Source organism: Aedes aegypti, chromosome 2 (genome assembly GCF_002204515.2).
Source record: "Aedes aegypti strain LVP_AGWG chromosome 2, AaegL5.0 Primary Assembly, whole genome shotgun sequence".
Classification (NCBI taxonomy): domain Eukaryota; kingdom Metazoa; phylum Arthropoda; class Insecta; order Diptera; family Culicidae; genus Aedes; species Aedes aegypti.
Genome location: NC_035108.1, coordinates 121024007 through 121041273, shown reverse-complemented (window position 1 = coordinate 121041273; position 17267 = coordinate 121024007). Strand labels below are relative to the sequence as shown.

The following is a 17267-nucleotide window of genomic DNA, read 5'->3' as shown; positions in this document are numbered from 1 at the left end:
AGCGCACGATGCAAAAAAAGAAGCAAACATTTTGCAATTTCTCAAAGATTGTAATATCTATAATCAAATCTAGTTTTTAACGATGTTATGCAATTGAAGAATGAATACGACTATTTCGACACGAATGCCATACGTATGGTAAAGTGTCCTAAATAAATATTAATAATAATAATAATTTCAACAAACATAACTAAACAGAAGAAAATTCGAGTAACAAGAATAAAATTTTCTTTGTTTACATGTTACTTATGTTATTGTTCATTGAGACGCCTTAACAAATGTTAAAGGTATTAGTAATCGTGAATATAACTGTTAGTTTTTGAATTTATTGTTCAAAACGATAAACTTTTCACTTGCCCCACTTGTGGGGTAAGTGAAAAGTAAGGAGACGTTTTTCAAAAACTTTTTCTGGACTTTTTTCTTCAATTTTTCATAAAAATAAATTTCAGCATACTGCTTATATTTAGTGGGAGTCATGCTAAAAAATATACACGACCTCATTTTTTTTTAATTTAAAGTCTCTAGAATTTAAAGAATCCCAACTATGCTAAATCCATTACCTACTACGTCAAAAACAAAGTACATGCTGATAAGCGGAACCTAGCGCGACAGAGTCCGCCTAGGAAGCAGTGTTACAATAGACGGGGATACTTTTGAGTTGGTTGATGAGTTCTTCTACCTCGGATCCTTGGTAAAGACTGATAACAACGTTAGTCGTGAAATACGGAGACGCATCATCAGTGGAAGTTGCGCCTACTATGGGCTCCAGAAGAAGCTGCGATCGAGAAAGATTCACCCCTGCACCAAATGTACCATGTACACAACGCTAATAAGATCGGTTGTCCTCTATGGACATGAAGTATGGACCATGCTGGAAGAGGACCTGCAAGCACTTGAGTGTTCGATCTTTTAGCCTATTGGGACATTCCTACTCTTCTTATCAAGACACATCACAAAAAGGACTTTCTTTCCAGTAAAAGCAGTGATCTGCAAAAACTCATCAGAACCAATACTATACTAACCAGTCACTATATATATTTCAGTTGTGGGCTGTGATCTTTTATCCCAGTTTTTTTTTTACAATACATCGATTCACAAACGTAAAAGGTGTGCACATATTTAACGCGCGCGCGATAGAATTGGCGAGTGTTGCGGTACGTGTGTATACAAAAATTGTTTGAACATAAGCAATTATCACGATCGTTCTTACATCATCAGGTTATTCTTCATTATGATTAATTATTTTGTATGTTTTTTTTTATACTCAACGGTTACGAATTTACTCGGAAATGTGGGAGTTCTGTTGTCACTTAATGGTGTGGTAACACTGTATCATAATAGTTAAATGCCGTTTCAACGGAAATGATGCTTCGTCCTAATTAAAAGTTCCAGATACTCGATTAGATTTCACTTGCAGTTGTAAAAAGTTATATATTCACATTTTTTTCTTCGCGACAGTGCGGAGAAAATGGAAGGAAACTACATAAATATTTAATTATAAATATACAATGCCATCGTACAGTAAAATTAACTAACTAACTAATAGTTATTAAAAACGAATGTACAAATCGTAACAAAACCAGTTGGAATTTTAAATTCAGTTCCCACTCTGGGCATCGCCCCGCATGGAGTGATCGATAAGCGTAGAGTTAACAAATCAAACTATAAGGTAGGCAATAATAGTAGTCTTCGTGTACAATGAAACATTAAGGTAGTTGAAGTCGGTGATCCTGCTCGCAAAAGTTATCGCTCGCGTCTCTTCAGTATATCAAACAGAACGTCCTGAGTTTCGTGTTCACCCTGATCGCTATCGTCGGAGACGTAGTTCCGGTTGTTCACCACCAGGTGGTCCGAATCCTCTGCGTCGCGGTTCTCGTTCACCAGCAGAGGTCGCTGTTGTGCGCCGGCCTTGTTGAAGCGTGCTGTGGTAGTCAGATCGAACTTAGAGTTGTACTTGGGCGATGAGAGGCCATTCTGGCCAACCACGCTGGACTCGTCTTCGTCGTCATCGTAACCGCTGTATGTATCGATCGTCTGTTGCTCTTCGGTGTAGGTCCAGAACTTGTGTACCACGTGGCAGCAGATACCTCCGAGACACATCACCAGACCAAGAACGTTGATCAGACTGAGCTGATCGCCGTACAGTTCCACCGCCAGGACCAGCTGGCAGATTTCCTATGAATAGGGAGGTGACAGCGATAATGAGTTTATAATGATCGGCTCTTACGAGGTATTGTTTACCAAGTCATACATACCTTGAATATTCCTGCAACTGATAATGTCAAACTGGAAGTGCTACACAGTACTAAGAACTCACTGACTTCCATGGCGAATGCGATAAACGCACCAACCGATATTTTAAGCCACATGTCCATTATCACCGAAGAATCTGTCTGCATTACGACGTCTAAACCATCCAGTATGCGTTTTCCTAAAATTTGAAAAACACATTGTATCACCTAATTTTGCATTCGTCACTCCGAACTATACCTTCGAAACCAATCGTGAAAGGAAGCACGGCCAGAATCATCCACGGTTGCATGTGGAAGATCATATCAATTGGATTATGCAGACCCAGCTTGGACTTTTGCATGATGAGCTGAGCGAACGACCATCGGATTCCACTGGACAGCGAGGCAAACAGCAGAAATGAGAATCCCAACGCGTCGAAGTGGGTCGATTTGTACGTGAAGAGGAACAATCCGCCGGAGATCATCACCACGATGGCCGCCAGGGACCAACTCTGAAATGAAATTGATTGCACTGTGAGATGAGTTGTTCCGCAAGCGCTTCAACAGTTAAACTCACCTTCTTTTCCAGCTTCAGCAAAATGGCAAAAATCAGAATGAATACGATCGTGGTGGACTTGGTCATTGTGTACCTGAAAAAGATCGATCACGATCAGACAATTATTCGATTATTCCATTTGAAAGCATTCAAGGCTCACTCACAATGATATCTGCACCAGTTCCAGTCCCCAGTTGGAGAACCCAATGTCGATTCCACTGGCCAACCCGGTGGGCAGGATTTTCCGCACAGACGTTCTCCAGTCCAATAGGATACGTTTCTTCTTGGTGGCACAGCGTAGGATTGCCCGTACCACCGCGGACATGACTAGTTTAATGCAGAGGTGGTACAGCACCACCGACAAGGGGAACTTGAGTTCCTGCAGCAGTCGCCGCTGGTAAAAGGTCAGCCCAATGGACAACGTGAAGTAGCACAGGATCAGGAGTAGTGTCACTATGATGGTTTGGGTGAAGGTTTTTCGCTTGGCCGTGACTCCACCTACTACTGCCCGACTGTTGGCCACTACGTACTGGTGGCTCTTGGAGCTGCCCATCCCGTGGCGGCGCACTTGAGTCTCACTTTCCAGTTCGATTTCGTCGTTTTGGGGCTCGTGATCGATGGTTTGCTTGACCCGTTCATACTTGATGTTGGTCATAGTAGTTAAGTGTGAGTGTTTGTGTGTTGTAAGTGAATTGTGGGGGCTTAAGCTCTAAGTGATATGACGCTTGTCTCTTTTGGTCGTACTTTTGTTACTGGGAATGGGAAGGTTTTTCGATCGGACGATAGGAATGTACCGTTTTGAAAGGGCTCTAATAGCTGTTTCTGGTGGGATTCATGCCTGCAACTGTTGTAGTATAGTTCTGAAAAAAAAATAAGGCAAAAGTTACAATTAGATTGATTTAATGAATTAACGTATTACATATATCTGCAGCTAGAATGATGCTAAAATCTTTAAAATTGGCTAGAATATGACAAAGTTATGTAGACTTCACTGAAAATCATATTCACTTTCAAGTCGCTTGCGCCATCTCTAAATCTTAATATTTTTAGTTCAAACTTTGAGGTTTTTCCTCTTATGTGATCCAGAAGTGCGCACGAATTTTTGTTTTTGAGAACTTTCAAAAAATAAGCCGCAACCTAATGTGTATTTATTATGTGGCAAGCACGCGGATACTCTATGGCCTGGGAAGTCGAGCAAGTTTCCATTATGAAAAGATCTTCGACTTGTGGGATTCGAACCTACAACCTTCAGCTCGATTTTGCTGAATAGCTGCGCGTTTATCTCTATGGATGTTTGGGCCCCTTAGTCCTCAAAGCTATTCTTTAAAGATTCACCAAAAAAGTCTAAATATATAAATTCCTCCAAGGATATCTCCAAGAGTTCCACCACAAATTTCTCAACTATTAGTATGTGCGATTTATGCGGATTTCCCCTACCAAGTCTTTTATAAATTATCCTTTTTTTCTGTTTCTGTTCGGGATGAACCACTGCGACCAGTTTTCTTTGACCTTTTGTGGTATACCCGTGTCCTTTTTTTAGTGCATGTCGTTCTACTCCATTACTATTGAGAAATAATGAAGTAGTCGTTTTTTTATACAAATATCATTCTTTACCATTTTGCATAGATCCTCTTTAGAAAAAGATATCGCTATTTATACCTTTTGGAGAAAACAGTTTGTCATCATTAAACTCTCAAAAGCGCGCCCCTTAATCAGGTTTGGCCACTAAGCTGGTAGAATGATACTGATTTTGACCATGCACCGGTACTCTAGCGTATCAAATTATTGCTTCTACTCATAAGGTTCAAAGACGTTTTTTGAAACTGTGAACAGGTTTCATCGCATGAGACATTTAAATTCCTTGAAACAAAATGCTTTTTTTAGAAGTTAAGAGGTCTGCTACTCCACTGATTCGGAATCGTTTCCCTCCTAGACATCGAAAGATAAACTCTTGAACTCGGAAAGAAATTGTCTCATGAGCTGAAACCAACCTCAGATGCTGATTGAGTCATTTTTCCACTTCGACCTTCCCATCATCTAGGACAAATAGGTGGGTCTTAGTGGCTTGTTACTCTCTTATACTCTTCTGACCGTAACTTAAGCCTAGTATCCACATCCTAAGTAGAGCGGTCAAGTCCAATTTGTTGCTAATTACCAAAGTAATTTTGACAGCTGATCCAGAATGAGCGAAGTGTCACTTTTACTTGCGGAATAATTGAGCGGCACATTTTTCCGTACGGAATAGTGACAGCTCCATTTGATTTGAACAGCAGGCGTTATTACGCGTTGCAAGAAACATTTTGATTCCTGGAAAATTGAAACCCTCAGGCTGCTAAATTTTCCAGGCTAAACATCAAAGTCAGCCTTGCTCGTCGTTAGGTGTAATTGTTTTGATTGGCGTGACAATCAGGAATAAACTTTAAGATTACCTCGAGGACAGTGATTAAATCACAAAATTGTGTATGATATGAAGTATGAACACATGAAGCATCATTGCAAGTACCTACACGTCCAATCGCCAAACAAAAATATATTAAATTTATCACGAACATCTAAGTTCTGAGAACTCCGCTGTGGGGTGCAGTTCTGCTAGTATAAATTTGCCTACGCTAGTCTTTAAAGTTTTTAATTGACTATACAATCGAACCATGCAGATGGAAATGGGATTTGAACCTATTTGCTGTAAAGTGTAAAGGCTTGATTGAGTAAAAATGTGAGCCACAATTTGATTCCGTATTTGTGTTTAACGCACTTTAACAGGAACGCTTAACATGATGCTTTCATGAAATCGATGTCCTTATCTATCCTATATACTGTCTTCGTCTACGTGATTACAATTAGAATTCCCAAGGAGGGATGGGTGTCTAACAGCATTGGAATTAATTGGAAAGACCAATTTTCAAGTTTTCTCCCAGGACATGAAAGGTAAACCAACGATATGAAAAGTAGTGATTGATTGATGTTTTTTTTTTTCAATAAGCCTTCAACGCACACTATGTGATTTTTGTTCTGTGCGGAGATAGCCCACTGCGCGTTATTTCCGCGAGCCTATCCAAATTTTTAAATTTCCCCGCAATACTAATGTTACGAAATCAACTCTACTTGTCAACTGGATACAGCTCAAGTAATTTGAACAGCTGAAGTATTTTTTGACCATTACTTGTTCTATCCTTTTGCACAGTACCGTAATCCGGGGTATCATTGATCAGCGGGGTAACATTGATCGGAATGACTCATCTCGTAATAAGTTGGTATCATCATTTATTGATGAAACATTTCCAAAGCATGAATGTTGCTTCTCTTTCTTATATTTATAAACTATTAAAAATTAAGATTTTTGCAAAATTTGTGTTAACTTTATGCGTAAATTTGTCAAGTTTGCGATACAATGATTTCAATGGTTAAGGATGACACTACCGAAGATTCATGTCTCAAATAAGTTCTGCAAGCGATATGAGCAAGGAAAATGCGGTTCTCACTAAAAATGGCATCGCCAAAAACGATTCCGCTGTCAAAACTTTTAAAAGTATGCTCAATTAGGAAACATTAACGAATTACTGTTTAGAATGTAGAATTCCCTTAGGAAATTGCCTACCTTTAGGCGTATTCCGCTTTTCGAGGTGTTTTTATTTTTAAAATAACTCAAAAAGTAAATGAGATGTAAGCGTTTGGACATCATATTCGGCCTCAGGGGCCATGATTTAAGTAAGTAACGACATTTCCAATATTACCGAACGTTGTTTACATGGATGATCAATGTTACCCCATATCAGCTAAATGAAAAAGTTACATAAAACATTTTTTTAAACATACTTAAATCTTATAAAAACCAAAATACAGTATATAGTCACGAACTATGGGTGGCAGTACTTGTTTTAGAAAAATAAAAATCAGAACATTTGCATTTTCGAATTAAATATTTAAGAAATATTCTAAAAACTGATCAATGTTACCCCGGATTACGGTACTTACGAAGTGGATACTAACCATTATAAGTATTCACAAGAACAGATACAACAAGAGTACAATATGGTAGATCTTACCCCGTAACGCACCTCGAAAAGGTGATCTACCCGCGTTACGGGTATAAAAAAATTATCCTTAGATTCCATAAGGAATTCTCTCATGTATTTCTGGGAGAATTCCAGTAGTACTTTATCTTGGGATTCATTTACGAATGCTTCCATGAATTTCTCTACGAATTCTTTCGAGGATTCTTTCAAGCCTTCGCGCAGAGATTACTTTTAAAGCTTACTCAGGTATTTCTCACATTCTTACATTACTCCTGTACATTCAGTTATGTTCTAAGCAATCCCCTTTGAAACGCATCAATGAATGTTTGAAGCAGTTTCTGAATTAACTAGGGAAGGTGTACTGGTTTTCGCCACCCCGGATTATATACTGTTTTACGACATATATGGTTGCCAATTGTTTAGTGTCCGCTAAATTGCTTTAAGATGATACGGAAACATTCTTGGAAACCGCAAAATTTTCTCAGAGTATAAAATTGCATACAGCATCTTGGCCTGGCCTGTCCTCCAATATCTGTTAAGTCTTGATCACTTCATCACTTCCACACTTCTATCAATAAAGCGTGAACATTTGTGACAGTCTGTAGTATGCATGTATCACAGCCTACCTGATTGAAAAAAAAATGTTGAGCCTGTATGATGGCCGCGTGAGTTTTCTTGAAATATTTTGGTGATCTTAGATACAATTCGATTAAACGCGAGCCTCGTTGGATAAAAGTACGACTCGTGCTGAAAAAATTATCATTTTGCAACTTGTTGCATAAATAACTTTTTTGATGCTTTAGAAGAGTATCTTGCCATATACAATAAACGAAAAATTTTGAATTTAGAAGTTTGTGTTATTTTTTCATTATTTTTTTTGGTAATTTATCTAGAAAATCCTCTAAGTTCCATGGGAGATCGTAGCAAGCCGATCGCGCGGGCGGCTGCGTCACGTTCACTTCGTTTCCACGGTATTTCTAATTCGGCCGCCGAAAAAAAAAACTGAATTGGAGGTTGGTTTATGAAAAAGTATTTTGTTAAGTGATGTGTTTTTATGAAAAAGAATTAATTTAAAGGTTTCTTGAGCGGTTGTGTGTTGAACTGCTTGTCCCGTTTTTTCGCGGTCTTCGTGATAGATTCTTACGTGATGCCGCTGGTGGTTTGCCTGGGGAGTTTTCTTTATAAAAACGAGAATTCATCAATAGTGCCCTTCAGTGCTTAATTTTATGAATGTTGAAAAAAGAAACATTGTTAGAATTTGTTTGAATATTTGAAGCAAAAATTACCTGTTCGGTTTATTCACATTTCACGGCGAAAGACGGAATCGAACCGTCCATGGAATTTCGATTCCATTTCCTAACAAAGTGATTGCAGTTCGACGAGGAAATTTTTTCTTCATTAAACAATTACTCATATGAAGGGATTCGGTGAGTTTGTTCCGATTAAACTAATTATTTTTATTGCGATCAGGGCTATTTCTGCATCACAGGGTAGGGTCAATTTCTTTCTTCTCGTTTCAGAGAGCTAGCAATGGCGCTTGAACCAAAGCTCCTTAGCTAGGACACAAAGTGGAAATACCTGTGCCCCATCCCTGGAAGACAAACACGCAGAAGCATTTCATTCACACAACACACCCAATTACAAAAACAACTTAATTGTACAAACAATAAATTTGTATCCGGTCGCATCACTCGCTTATAGAGAATCCTAGACTATTTCCCTTCCCAATATCAAACTCCTTGACATCTATGAGGGCGTCGTAACGTAGAAGATGGGCGTGGCCGGCAATGGAAATTTTCATGTCTTACCATCTCTGACTTCCGATTGGAAAACTATTTGTTCCAAAATTGTTTTCCATAAGTAATTGAAATAAGAGTGGTGAAGTAAATAACTTGACAGTTTTCAGTATGCAGTCTACGAAATACTCCGTTACTACGCAACGCAACGCAAAAATCCTCTAAGAATTCTTTCAAACAGAAGTTCATGATAGATTGTTGAATAATTTTTTTTACATACACCTTTCGTTATTTAAGATTTTTCTCAAAAACTCTGAAAAAATGTACGGTTGTATGGAGACATCTCTTGTAGAATTCGTAAATAATTTCTTTGACAACTTTCTTGAAGAACCAATAAAAAACTTGAACGAATTTTTCCAAACAATGTATGATGAGTCTCTGGAGTGACTTCTAGGAATCATTAGAAAAAAAAAATACAATCTTATAGAAATCCTAAACATTAATTTTGGAGGAAATTTCAAGAACTTATAGGGAAATCGATAGATGATTTATTGAATGAATCCCGGAAGAACTTCGAAATTTCTGAAGGAATTTTTGGAGTACTTTCTGAGGTTGATATTATCCTTAGGTAAATTCTAGGTTGAATTCTTGAACATATTTAAGGTGAAATTCTTGAAAGAGTATTCAAAGGAATCACTCAGTCTTTATAATAGTGTCCAGGGCTGGTAGTTAGTAACTTTTCAGTGACCTAGTCACTAAAATGCCAATATTTGCAATAAAAAGTCACTATTTTTTGACCCGTTGATAATATAATTTAAAGCTGGATCAGCTTTCCAAACACATAGTAAAAAATAAACAAACATTGTGTGATTTGAAAATCAAAGTGTCAAGAAAGATAGAGATTCCAGGATACTTTCTGTAAGAATTGAGGTGTTATTTTCGTAGACATTTCCAACGAAAAATGTTTAAAAAAAGCAGGTGAAAGCTTTGAGGAAGATTTTGGAAAATTTGGGAAACGACTTTGGGCTAAATTTTCTGGCCGAAATCTTTCAACAAAATTCGGAGAAAACAAGGACAAACATCTAACAGACTTGCTGAATAAATTATTAGTAAACTTTCTGCAGCTATAGGGTAGAAGTACCAATTATGGCTATAGTACCAATTATGGCAATTCTTATTGTTTCACTAGACTATAATGGCTTATATTCACAGGAATGATTAAACTATTTGTTTTTGATGGTAACTAAACCTTGAAAAGAACATTCGTGCAATAAGCTTCGAAAAATGAACATTTGAAAATTTTGCCTCACATATATGTCACCTTCTTAGCAGTTGGCTAAGGGACCTCCGTTACGAAATGTATGTTTTGATCCGGATAAACTGTTTCAACCGATGAATGTATGTTGCCTAGTGAGAACAAATGAATAAATTTAGCATGAATGCAATCAATTCTACTGTTTTAAGTTGGAAATCGTGTTATTTCCACTATGTCGATAACTGGTACAAAGAGTGTATGAGAGCCCAATTATGGCAATACTCTGGAGGCGGTTTGTTTACATTTTTTGATCAGTAAAATAAAAGAAGTAAAGCTATTTTACTGGTGACTTCCACGACGGGACGGTTCGGTAAGGCATTATCTTCATGTTTTGTACTCAATTACTAAGATTTTTCAATCACACGTTCGAAAACGTTCGCGAGCGGAAGATGCTAATTTCATGATAGAGAGGGGTTTTCAGCGACACTCGATTTTTGAAATTTCCCTCTTTTTTCGTTAAAAATTGGCACTGGAAAGGTGATGTGAGATCATTAATGCTGTTTTGTATAATAATTTGCATTTACACTACATTTTGACTTCTTTTTCGAAAATTAATTTTCTCCCATGAACCCATTGCAAAAAATTGATTTAACATATATTTAACCCAAAATTTTTGGAAAATTTTATGAGCGATATCTTTATTACATATAAGCGTTGCATTATCATTCGCTCTTCATGGCGTTTGAGTTCATTTCGAGCAAATATTCGATAGTCCATAATTGGTACACTTTTATGTCGAATACTAGGAACGCTATTGCCATAATTGGTACAAAGACAACGCTTTTTAAAATCCATTTTTAGAAGCTTAAAGTCAATTTAGTACTAAAACTGTTTAAATCAACAGATTCGCAAGGCTTTAAACTAGTAATTGAAACCAACAAGTCATGCTTGCGTTTTAGAAACGCGGTTACAACTTGATTTTTATTACTACTGTTGACATATTGTATCCATAATTGGTACACCTACCCTAGAAGGAATCACTAATCTGCCTTCTGAAAAAAAAACCTCACAATACTCATCCGGAAGATAAGTCAGAGACAGTTAGGAATAACAACCAAAAACATTCAAAGAGTTTCTCAGAATCAGGACCATGACTTCAAAAGCAAGTACTCCTTTTGTTAGAAATCACGACGATGGAAGGTGTGCAACATTGTGTGAAGGTTTCAGGCGAACACTCCAGTTCGTTTGGATCCCACCGGGGACTACGACAAGGTGATGGACTTTCGTGCCTGCTGTTCAATATTGCGCTAGAAGGTGTTATGCGGAGAGCCGGGCTTAACAGCCGAGGTATGATTTTTACGAGATCCAGTCAATTTGTTTGCTTCGCGGATGATATGGACATCGCCGGCCGAACATTTGAAAAGGTGGCAGACCTGTACACCCGCCTGAAACGCGAGGCAGCAAAAGTTGGACTGGTGGTGACAGGGCTCGCCTAGGTAGGAGTGTTACGATAGACGGGGATACTTCGAACGTTGGGTGCTTAGGACGATCGTCGGCGGTGTGCAAAAGAACGGTGTGTGGCGGCGAAGGATGAACCACGAGCTCGCCCAACTCTACGGCGAACCCAGTATCCAGAAGGTGGCCAAATCTGGAAGGATACGATGGGCAGGGCATGTTGCAAGAATGCCGGATGGCAACCCTGCAAAGATGGTGTTCGCTTCGGATCCGTTTGGTACAAGAAGGCGTGGAGCGCAGCGAGCTAGGTGGGCGGATCAAGTGCGTATCGATTTGGCGAGCGTGGGGCAGAACCGAGGATGGAGAGATGCGGCCACGAACCGAGTATTGTGGCGTGAAATTGTTGATTCAGTGTTATCTGTGTAGATGTTAACTAAATAAATGAAATGAACAAGGAAGCTAGAGCAGCCGAAAAACGAATTCACCGCAGAAAGAAAAAGCAGTATGAAGAAGATATCATTACTGAGGCGCAAAACAGCGGAACGGTAGTGAGCAGCTGTACGAAATACTGCTCCGTACTCTGTTAAGGATATGGGAGGAAGAAGAATTGCCTGCTAGCTGGCTGGAGGGCCTCATCTGCCCTCTGTATAAGAAGGGACACAGATTAGAGTGCGTCAATTACCGAGGAATAACGTTCCTCAATTCGGCGTACAAAATAATGTCACGTATTCTGTTCAACAGATTGAGACCGCTTGAAGAGTCCTTCGTCGGCGAATACCAAGCTGGTTTTCGTGAGGGCCGATCAACGACGGATCAAATGTTTACCTTGCGACAAATCCTTGATAAGTTCCGGAAATACAACTTGCAGACTCACCATCTGTTCATTGATTTCAAGGCGGCGTACGATTCAGTAAAGAGAAATGAGTTATAGCAGATAATGATAGAATACGGTTTTCCGGCGAAACTGATTAGACTGATCCGTGTAACGTTGGATGGATCGAAATCAAGTGTGTGGGTTGCGGATGAGACTTCAACCTCTTTCGTAACTTTAGATGGATTGAAGCAAAGAGATGCGCTTTCGAACCTTTTGTTCGACATTGCTCTCGAAGGAGCTATTAGGAGACCGGGCGTGCTTCTTTGGTACCATCGTCACCCGCTCGCATATGCTCTTGGGTTTGCGGACGATATCGATATAATCGGAATTGATCGTCGAGCCGTAGAAGAGGCATTCGGGCCTTTTAAAAGGGAGACAGCGAGGTTTGGACTTACCGTCAACACCAGCAAAACAAAGTACATGATCGCTGGTAGACAGCGTGGTTTCTATCGTGACGTTAGTATTGCGGCGCTCATTTTAAATCCACATTCAGCAGCGGCGGTAACGCGCAGAAGATATGCGCGCAATTCAAACGCAATGTCAAAATTCAAGTAGGCTTGGATTTTTTCGTTCTACAAGGACGCAAATGTTGCAAATTTGCTAAATCTGAAACATTTGATGATTTTCATTATCACTGCGACGGTATATCGACATTTTCAGATAACAGCATTACGTGGATTTATCTTGCAGAGCACAATAGTGAAGTGGTGCTGGGTGGAGAAAAATTTTAAGTAGTGGAAGAATTTGTGTAGCTTGGTACTTTAGTGACGTGCGATAATGATGTTACCCGCCAGGTGAAAAGGCGTCTTGCAGCTGCGAATAGGGCTTCTTACGGACTCCGTAAACAGCTTAAATCCCGTAGCCTGCAGACGAAAACAAAATTCGCGCTCTATAGGACACTAATCCTTCCGGTTTCTCTATACGGCCTATCCTAGACGTTAAAAGAGGTCGACCGGAAAGCGTTTGGAGTTTTTGATCGTATAGCGCTGCGAACAACACTCGGCGGTAAACAAGAAAATGACATCTAGCGGCGTCGCATGAATCATGAGTTGTACCAAGTATATAAAGAAGTAGATATTATCAAGCTCATAAAACATGGCAGGCTGCGTTGGGCTGGTCACGTCGTATGATTGCTGGAAGATCGATAATCAAAAATAATATTCAGTAGAGAACCCAGACAAGGCCGTCGTGGTAGGCCGCGCACACGTTGGCTTTTTGCAGTTGAAGAGGACTTAAGGGCACTTAACGTTCAGGGCGACTGGAAGCGATTGACTCAGGACCGAGCCCAGTGGAGAAAAATTATCCATTCGGCGTAGATTCAACGTAGTGGATTGTAGCCCATCAAGTATCAAGTATCAAGTAAGTACAACATGGCTGGTCTAAAAATTTGTTTGAATATCAAAAGCTTGTTCTTAAGACAAAGTTTTGATTTTCTATCAATAAGGGGATAGAGACATTTTACATATTCGTTACATTTGGCTTGAATGCCCTCAATGTAATTTTTGAAAGTTAAATTCTTATCTAGTATGAGCCCTAGATATTTAACTTCATCTGACCAATTTATTGGAACCCCTCCCATCGTAACAACATGTCTACTTGAAGGTTTCTAGTATCAGGGCCAAATATGGATTAGCTGTTGTAATACCACGAAGAAAGCTCTGCAGAGAATTCAAAATCAAATTTTGAAAATGATTCTGAAGCTTCCTCCCTGGTATAGTACCAATGAGTTACATAGAATATCTAATGTTGAAACACTGGAACAAATGTCAAATAAAATAATTATTAATTTCAGGCAAAAATCGTTACAATCTTCTATTGCCACGATTAATGCGTTATATGTTTAGGTTAAGTAAATTTAAAGCGTTTTTTTTCTCTTATAAGCAGATGAAATCAACTCACCTGTAAAAAATCTGGACTGCTACGGCAAATGACATATTACATGTTGTTAACGAAATGTTAATAAAATCTTAAATTTGTTTTACCAAATTAGGATGATAGTGTTGTCTAATAACACAGAACACCTAGATATAAGAAATGAATGTAATGTTTGAAATGATACTAATGAAGAAATTCAAAAAAAAACCCCGGTGAAAATGGTTTTCGAAAACATCCGACCGGCACAAGACGACGTGGTGCGGAGCGAGCAAGATAGGTCGATCAAATTGAGGACGATGCGCAGCCCCTTAGCAGAATGCGTGGCTGGCGACGGGCAGCCATAAACCGAGTCAAATGGAGACGACATCAGAGGCAACCCAGGCGTTAGCCGGACTGGTAAGGTAAGGTATACTTAAAGTTTTGAAATCACGTTTAGGACACTTTTTGGTCACTATATTGATAATTTTGATCACTAAAGTCACTATTATTTTGCTGTCTGACAACTACCAGCCTTGTAGTGTCTGAAGAAAACTTTGGAGTGGCAAATATCAGATTTATTATAAACAAGCACGTATTGTTTTCGGAAATCTCAGAGATTTCGATGATGAACGGTGGTCGAAGGTGCAAACAAACAATTTAGCTTGGTTGAATCCCGCCAAACATTGGGAACGATGCAAAACTCTTTCGTCTAAATTCAACATTGTACCTACTATTGTGTACATATAAATATATATTGATCGTAGGGATACGATAAGTACACCAACCAACTAGTGTACAATAATCGCTAACTCACTTCAGAAAATGTTTATGGATATCCTGATTAGATGAGCTTGATACCACATCCACAACAAGTATTGCGTACACAAAGAATTTTGGTAGTTTTAGTCATAAAAATACCCTGACCAGGAAGCTTCTTGACCAGATTGAAATGCCCTTCAATTTCACCGAATTCATATTTTTTCTATTCTACTCAATACTGGAATTGACACATTTTTGGGAAACCGTGAATACTGTTCGGTTCTGCGAATAAGCTTAATTTTCACACCATTATTTTCGCTTATAGAATAGATTTATTTTTACGAAAATACCCCAACCATAGCATGATAATTAATCGCCACTGGTGTATGTTTCAACACCCACACGCGCCTAGAAGATATATGATGACTTAATGCAGCGCTTATCACCCGACAGGCATTATTATCGCAATCGCACCTTAGCTGATATGAATAGCAAATACAGCAGGTAGATTTTTCAGATCTCTACGCAACAACAACCGGTGATGTGGTTCATATTTTGTTCTTTTATTTTTCTCCCACCGTTTCGTTGTTAGTGCAATCATAAAACCACAACAAATTAACCAGAGGCCTTAGAGGCATTCAGTAGGTATGTGCGAGCATAAGTTTTCCCGAAGCATGCTTCCACCTTGCTGAACGTCCAAGGGCAAACTCGCATATTGAGCAAATTTCCTACTTTTATGATTAGGTATTATTCTAATCGCTAGAACCTAGCAAACTTACCGAATTGTTTAGTTCCAATAATTTTCTGCCACGAATGTTGTTCCTTTCTCCATATGGTTGGTGGTGGTTCAAATCGTCTATCGCCTATCGTCTGCAAAGCTCCGAACCGAGAATCCGTTTCCCGGGCTAACTAGCTCCGTCTGGAGTGGCCGATTCGCAGGTGGCCAATTTGCCGCACATAAACTTTTCTAGTTGGCAGTCACTTTTGTTTTTCACATCGCGCGGCTCATCCAAAGGTTCCCTTAGCTAGAAGATTTGTTGTACTTACTCACTTGAACTTTTTTTCTGCTATAGACATGACACGGTGTGCGATGACGTTTTGCTTGCGTGCTCGCTTTGTGTGCGCCTTGCGTATAAGCGAGCGGTTTGTCTTCCACATGAGAGTGAGCGAGGAGGGTTTGCTTCTGTTGGATGAATGGTTCCTGCTCTAAACACGAGAAACTGGAGAAACCGGAGAAACAAGATAGAAGCGGAATGACATTTTTCTCAGATAGACGGTCATCTATTCTGTTAGCAGTGCGGATGGTAGTTTTGGCTATGATTCTCTGATTTGTCATTAAACATCTATTTCTTATACCTACCTAATTATGATTTTGTAATGTATTTTTAATTCGTTTTATATACAATTAGGTTTAGGTGGCTCATTTGTTTAACATTTAATATTACAGTTAAACCTCCATGAGTCGATGTTCCATTACTCGATATCGACTCATGGAACCATACTAAAACCTAATTTCATGGTTACTATGATGGTCCCCTCAAACAGCTTTCCATAGCAATGCTGTTCCATGACTCGATATTTCCATGAGTCGATGGTCCCTTCAATATCGACTCATGGAGGGATGACTGTATAATATTAGCATTTATTAGAAATTTCTTTAATTTTATCTAGAATTTCATTTCTGGACAAATATTTCAAAAGGGCACATCAACATTGGAAAACATTGGTTGTGCAAGACGCTGTTGAGCCCAATACAACTCGATCGCGCTCATCAATACCACTATCGAGAAGAGCTAACACCAATCTTTCTGAGAGTGGTGTTAGTTTGCATGGGCGGGCTAAAAAGGGCTCAACAGCAACGTTTCTGAAAAAAAGGCTCAAGACCTCTTGGGCCCTTTTCAAATGTTTGTCCAGATTTTACAATTTTGCATATACAAATTGTATCAAATTTTCAGAAATTGAAGGTTTAAGGTGATTATAGAACGAAGCCACACCACAAATTTTCAAGAACACAAGACCAGTGCTGGAAAAGTTCGCATCACGAAGCAGCTCACGAGTGTATACCAACGCATAACAAACATCACAGACTCGGGATCTGGCTAGGTGTGAGTAAGCCCGCACCCGTCTGCTCGGGAGAACATTTCAAAAGAAGTAGCAACAAGCTCGCGAGCGTTTACTCGCGAGTAACCGAACAAGGTGTGATTTATTATGGTTTTGACAGACAAATTAATTGTATAACCATCATATCGATAGTAAACTACTAGTTTGTAGTCAAAAGCCCTTGAAAACCATAAATCTCGGAGGGTAAGCAGCTTTTTTCCCAAAGGCACAATATGACTCTGAGCAGCTCCGAACACGTTCGCGAATCACTTTTTGCTTCAGTTACTCGGGAGTCGACAGATGCGAGTAAGCCAGCGCTCTGACGCTCGGGAGCGTTTGGTTTTGTTTTTGTTCCAGTTCAGATGAAGCGTTCGCCACTTTCCATCACTGCACAAGACTTGAGAACCAAACAGCGCTTCGCGTTGAAAATTTAT

General features: G+C 39.3%; 1 protein-coding gene across 1 annotated transcript; it reads right to left on the bottom strand.

Moving 5' to 3' along the window:
- Positions 1–1018: 1018 nt before the first annotated feature.
- Positions 1019–15919, bottom strand: LOC5563743 (solute carrier family 35 member C2). Its single transcript, XM_001647976.2, has 6 exons — positions 15513–15919; positions 2952–3647; positions 2809–2881; positions 2491–2743; positions 2256–2431; positions 1019–2175 (listed from the first exon to the last, which is right to left on the bottom strand). The coding sequence occupies exons 2-6, from the start codon at positions 3440–3442 to the stop codon at positions 1744–1746; spliced, it is 1425 nt and encodes a 474-aa protein (XP_001648026.2). The 5' UTR covers positions 3443–3647; positions 15513–15919; the 3' UTR covers positions 1019–1743.
- Positions 15920–17267: the final 1348 nt, after the last annotated feature.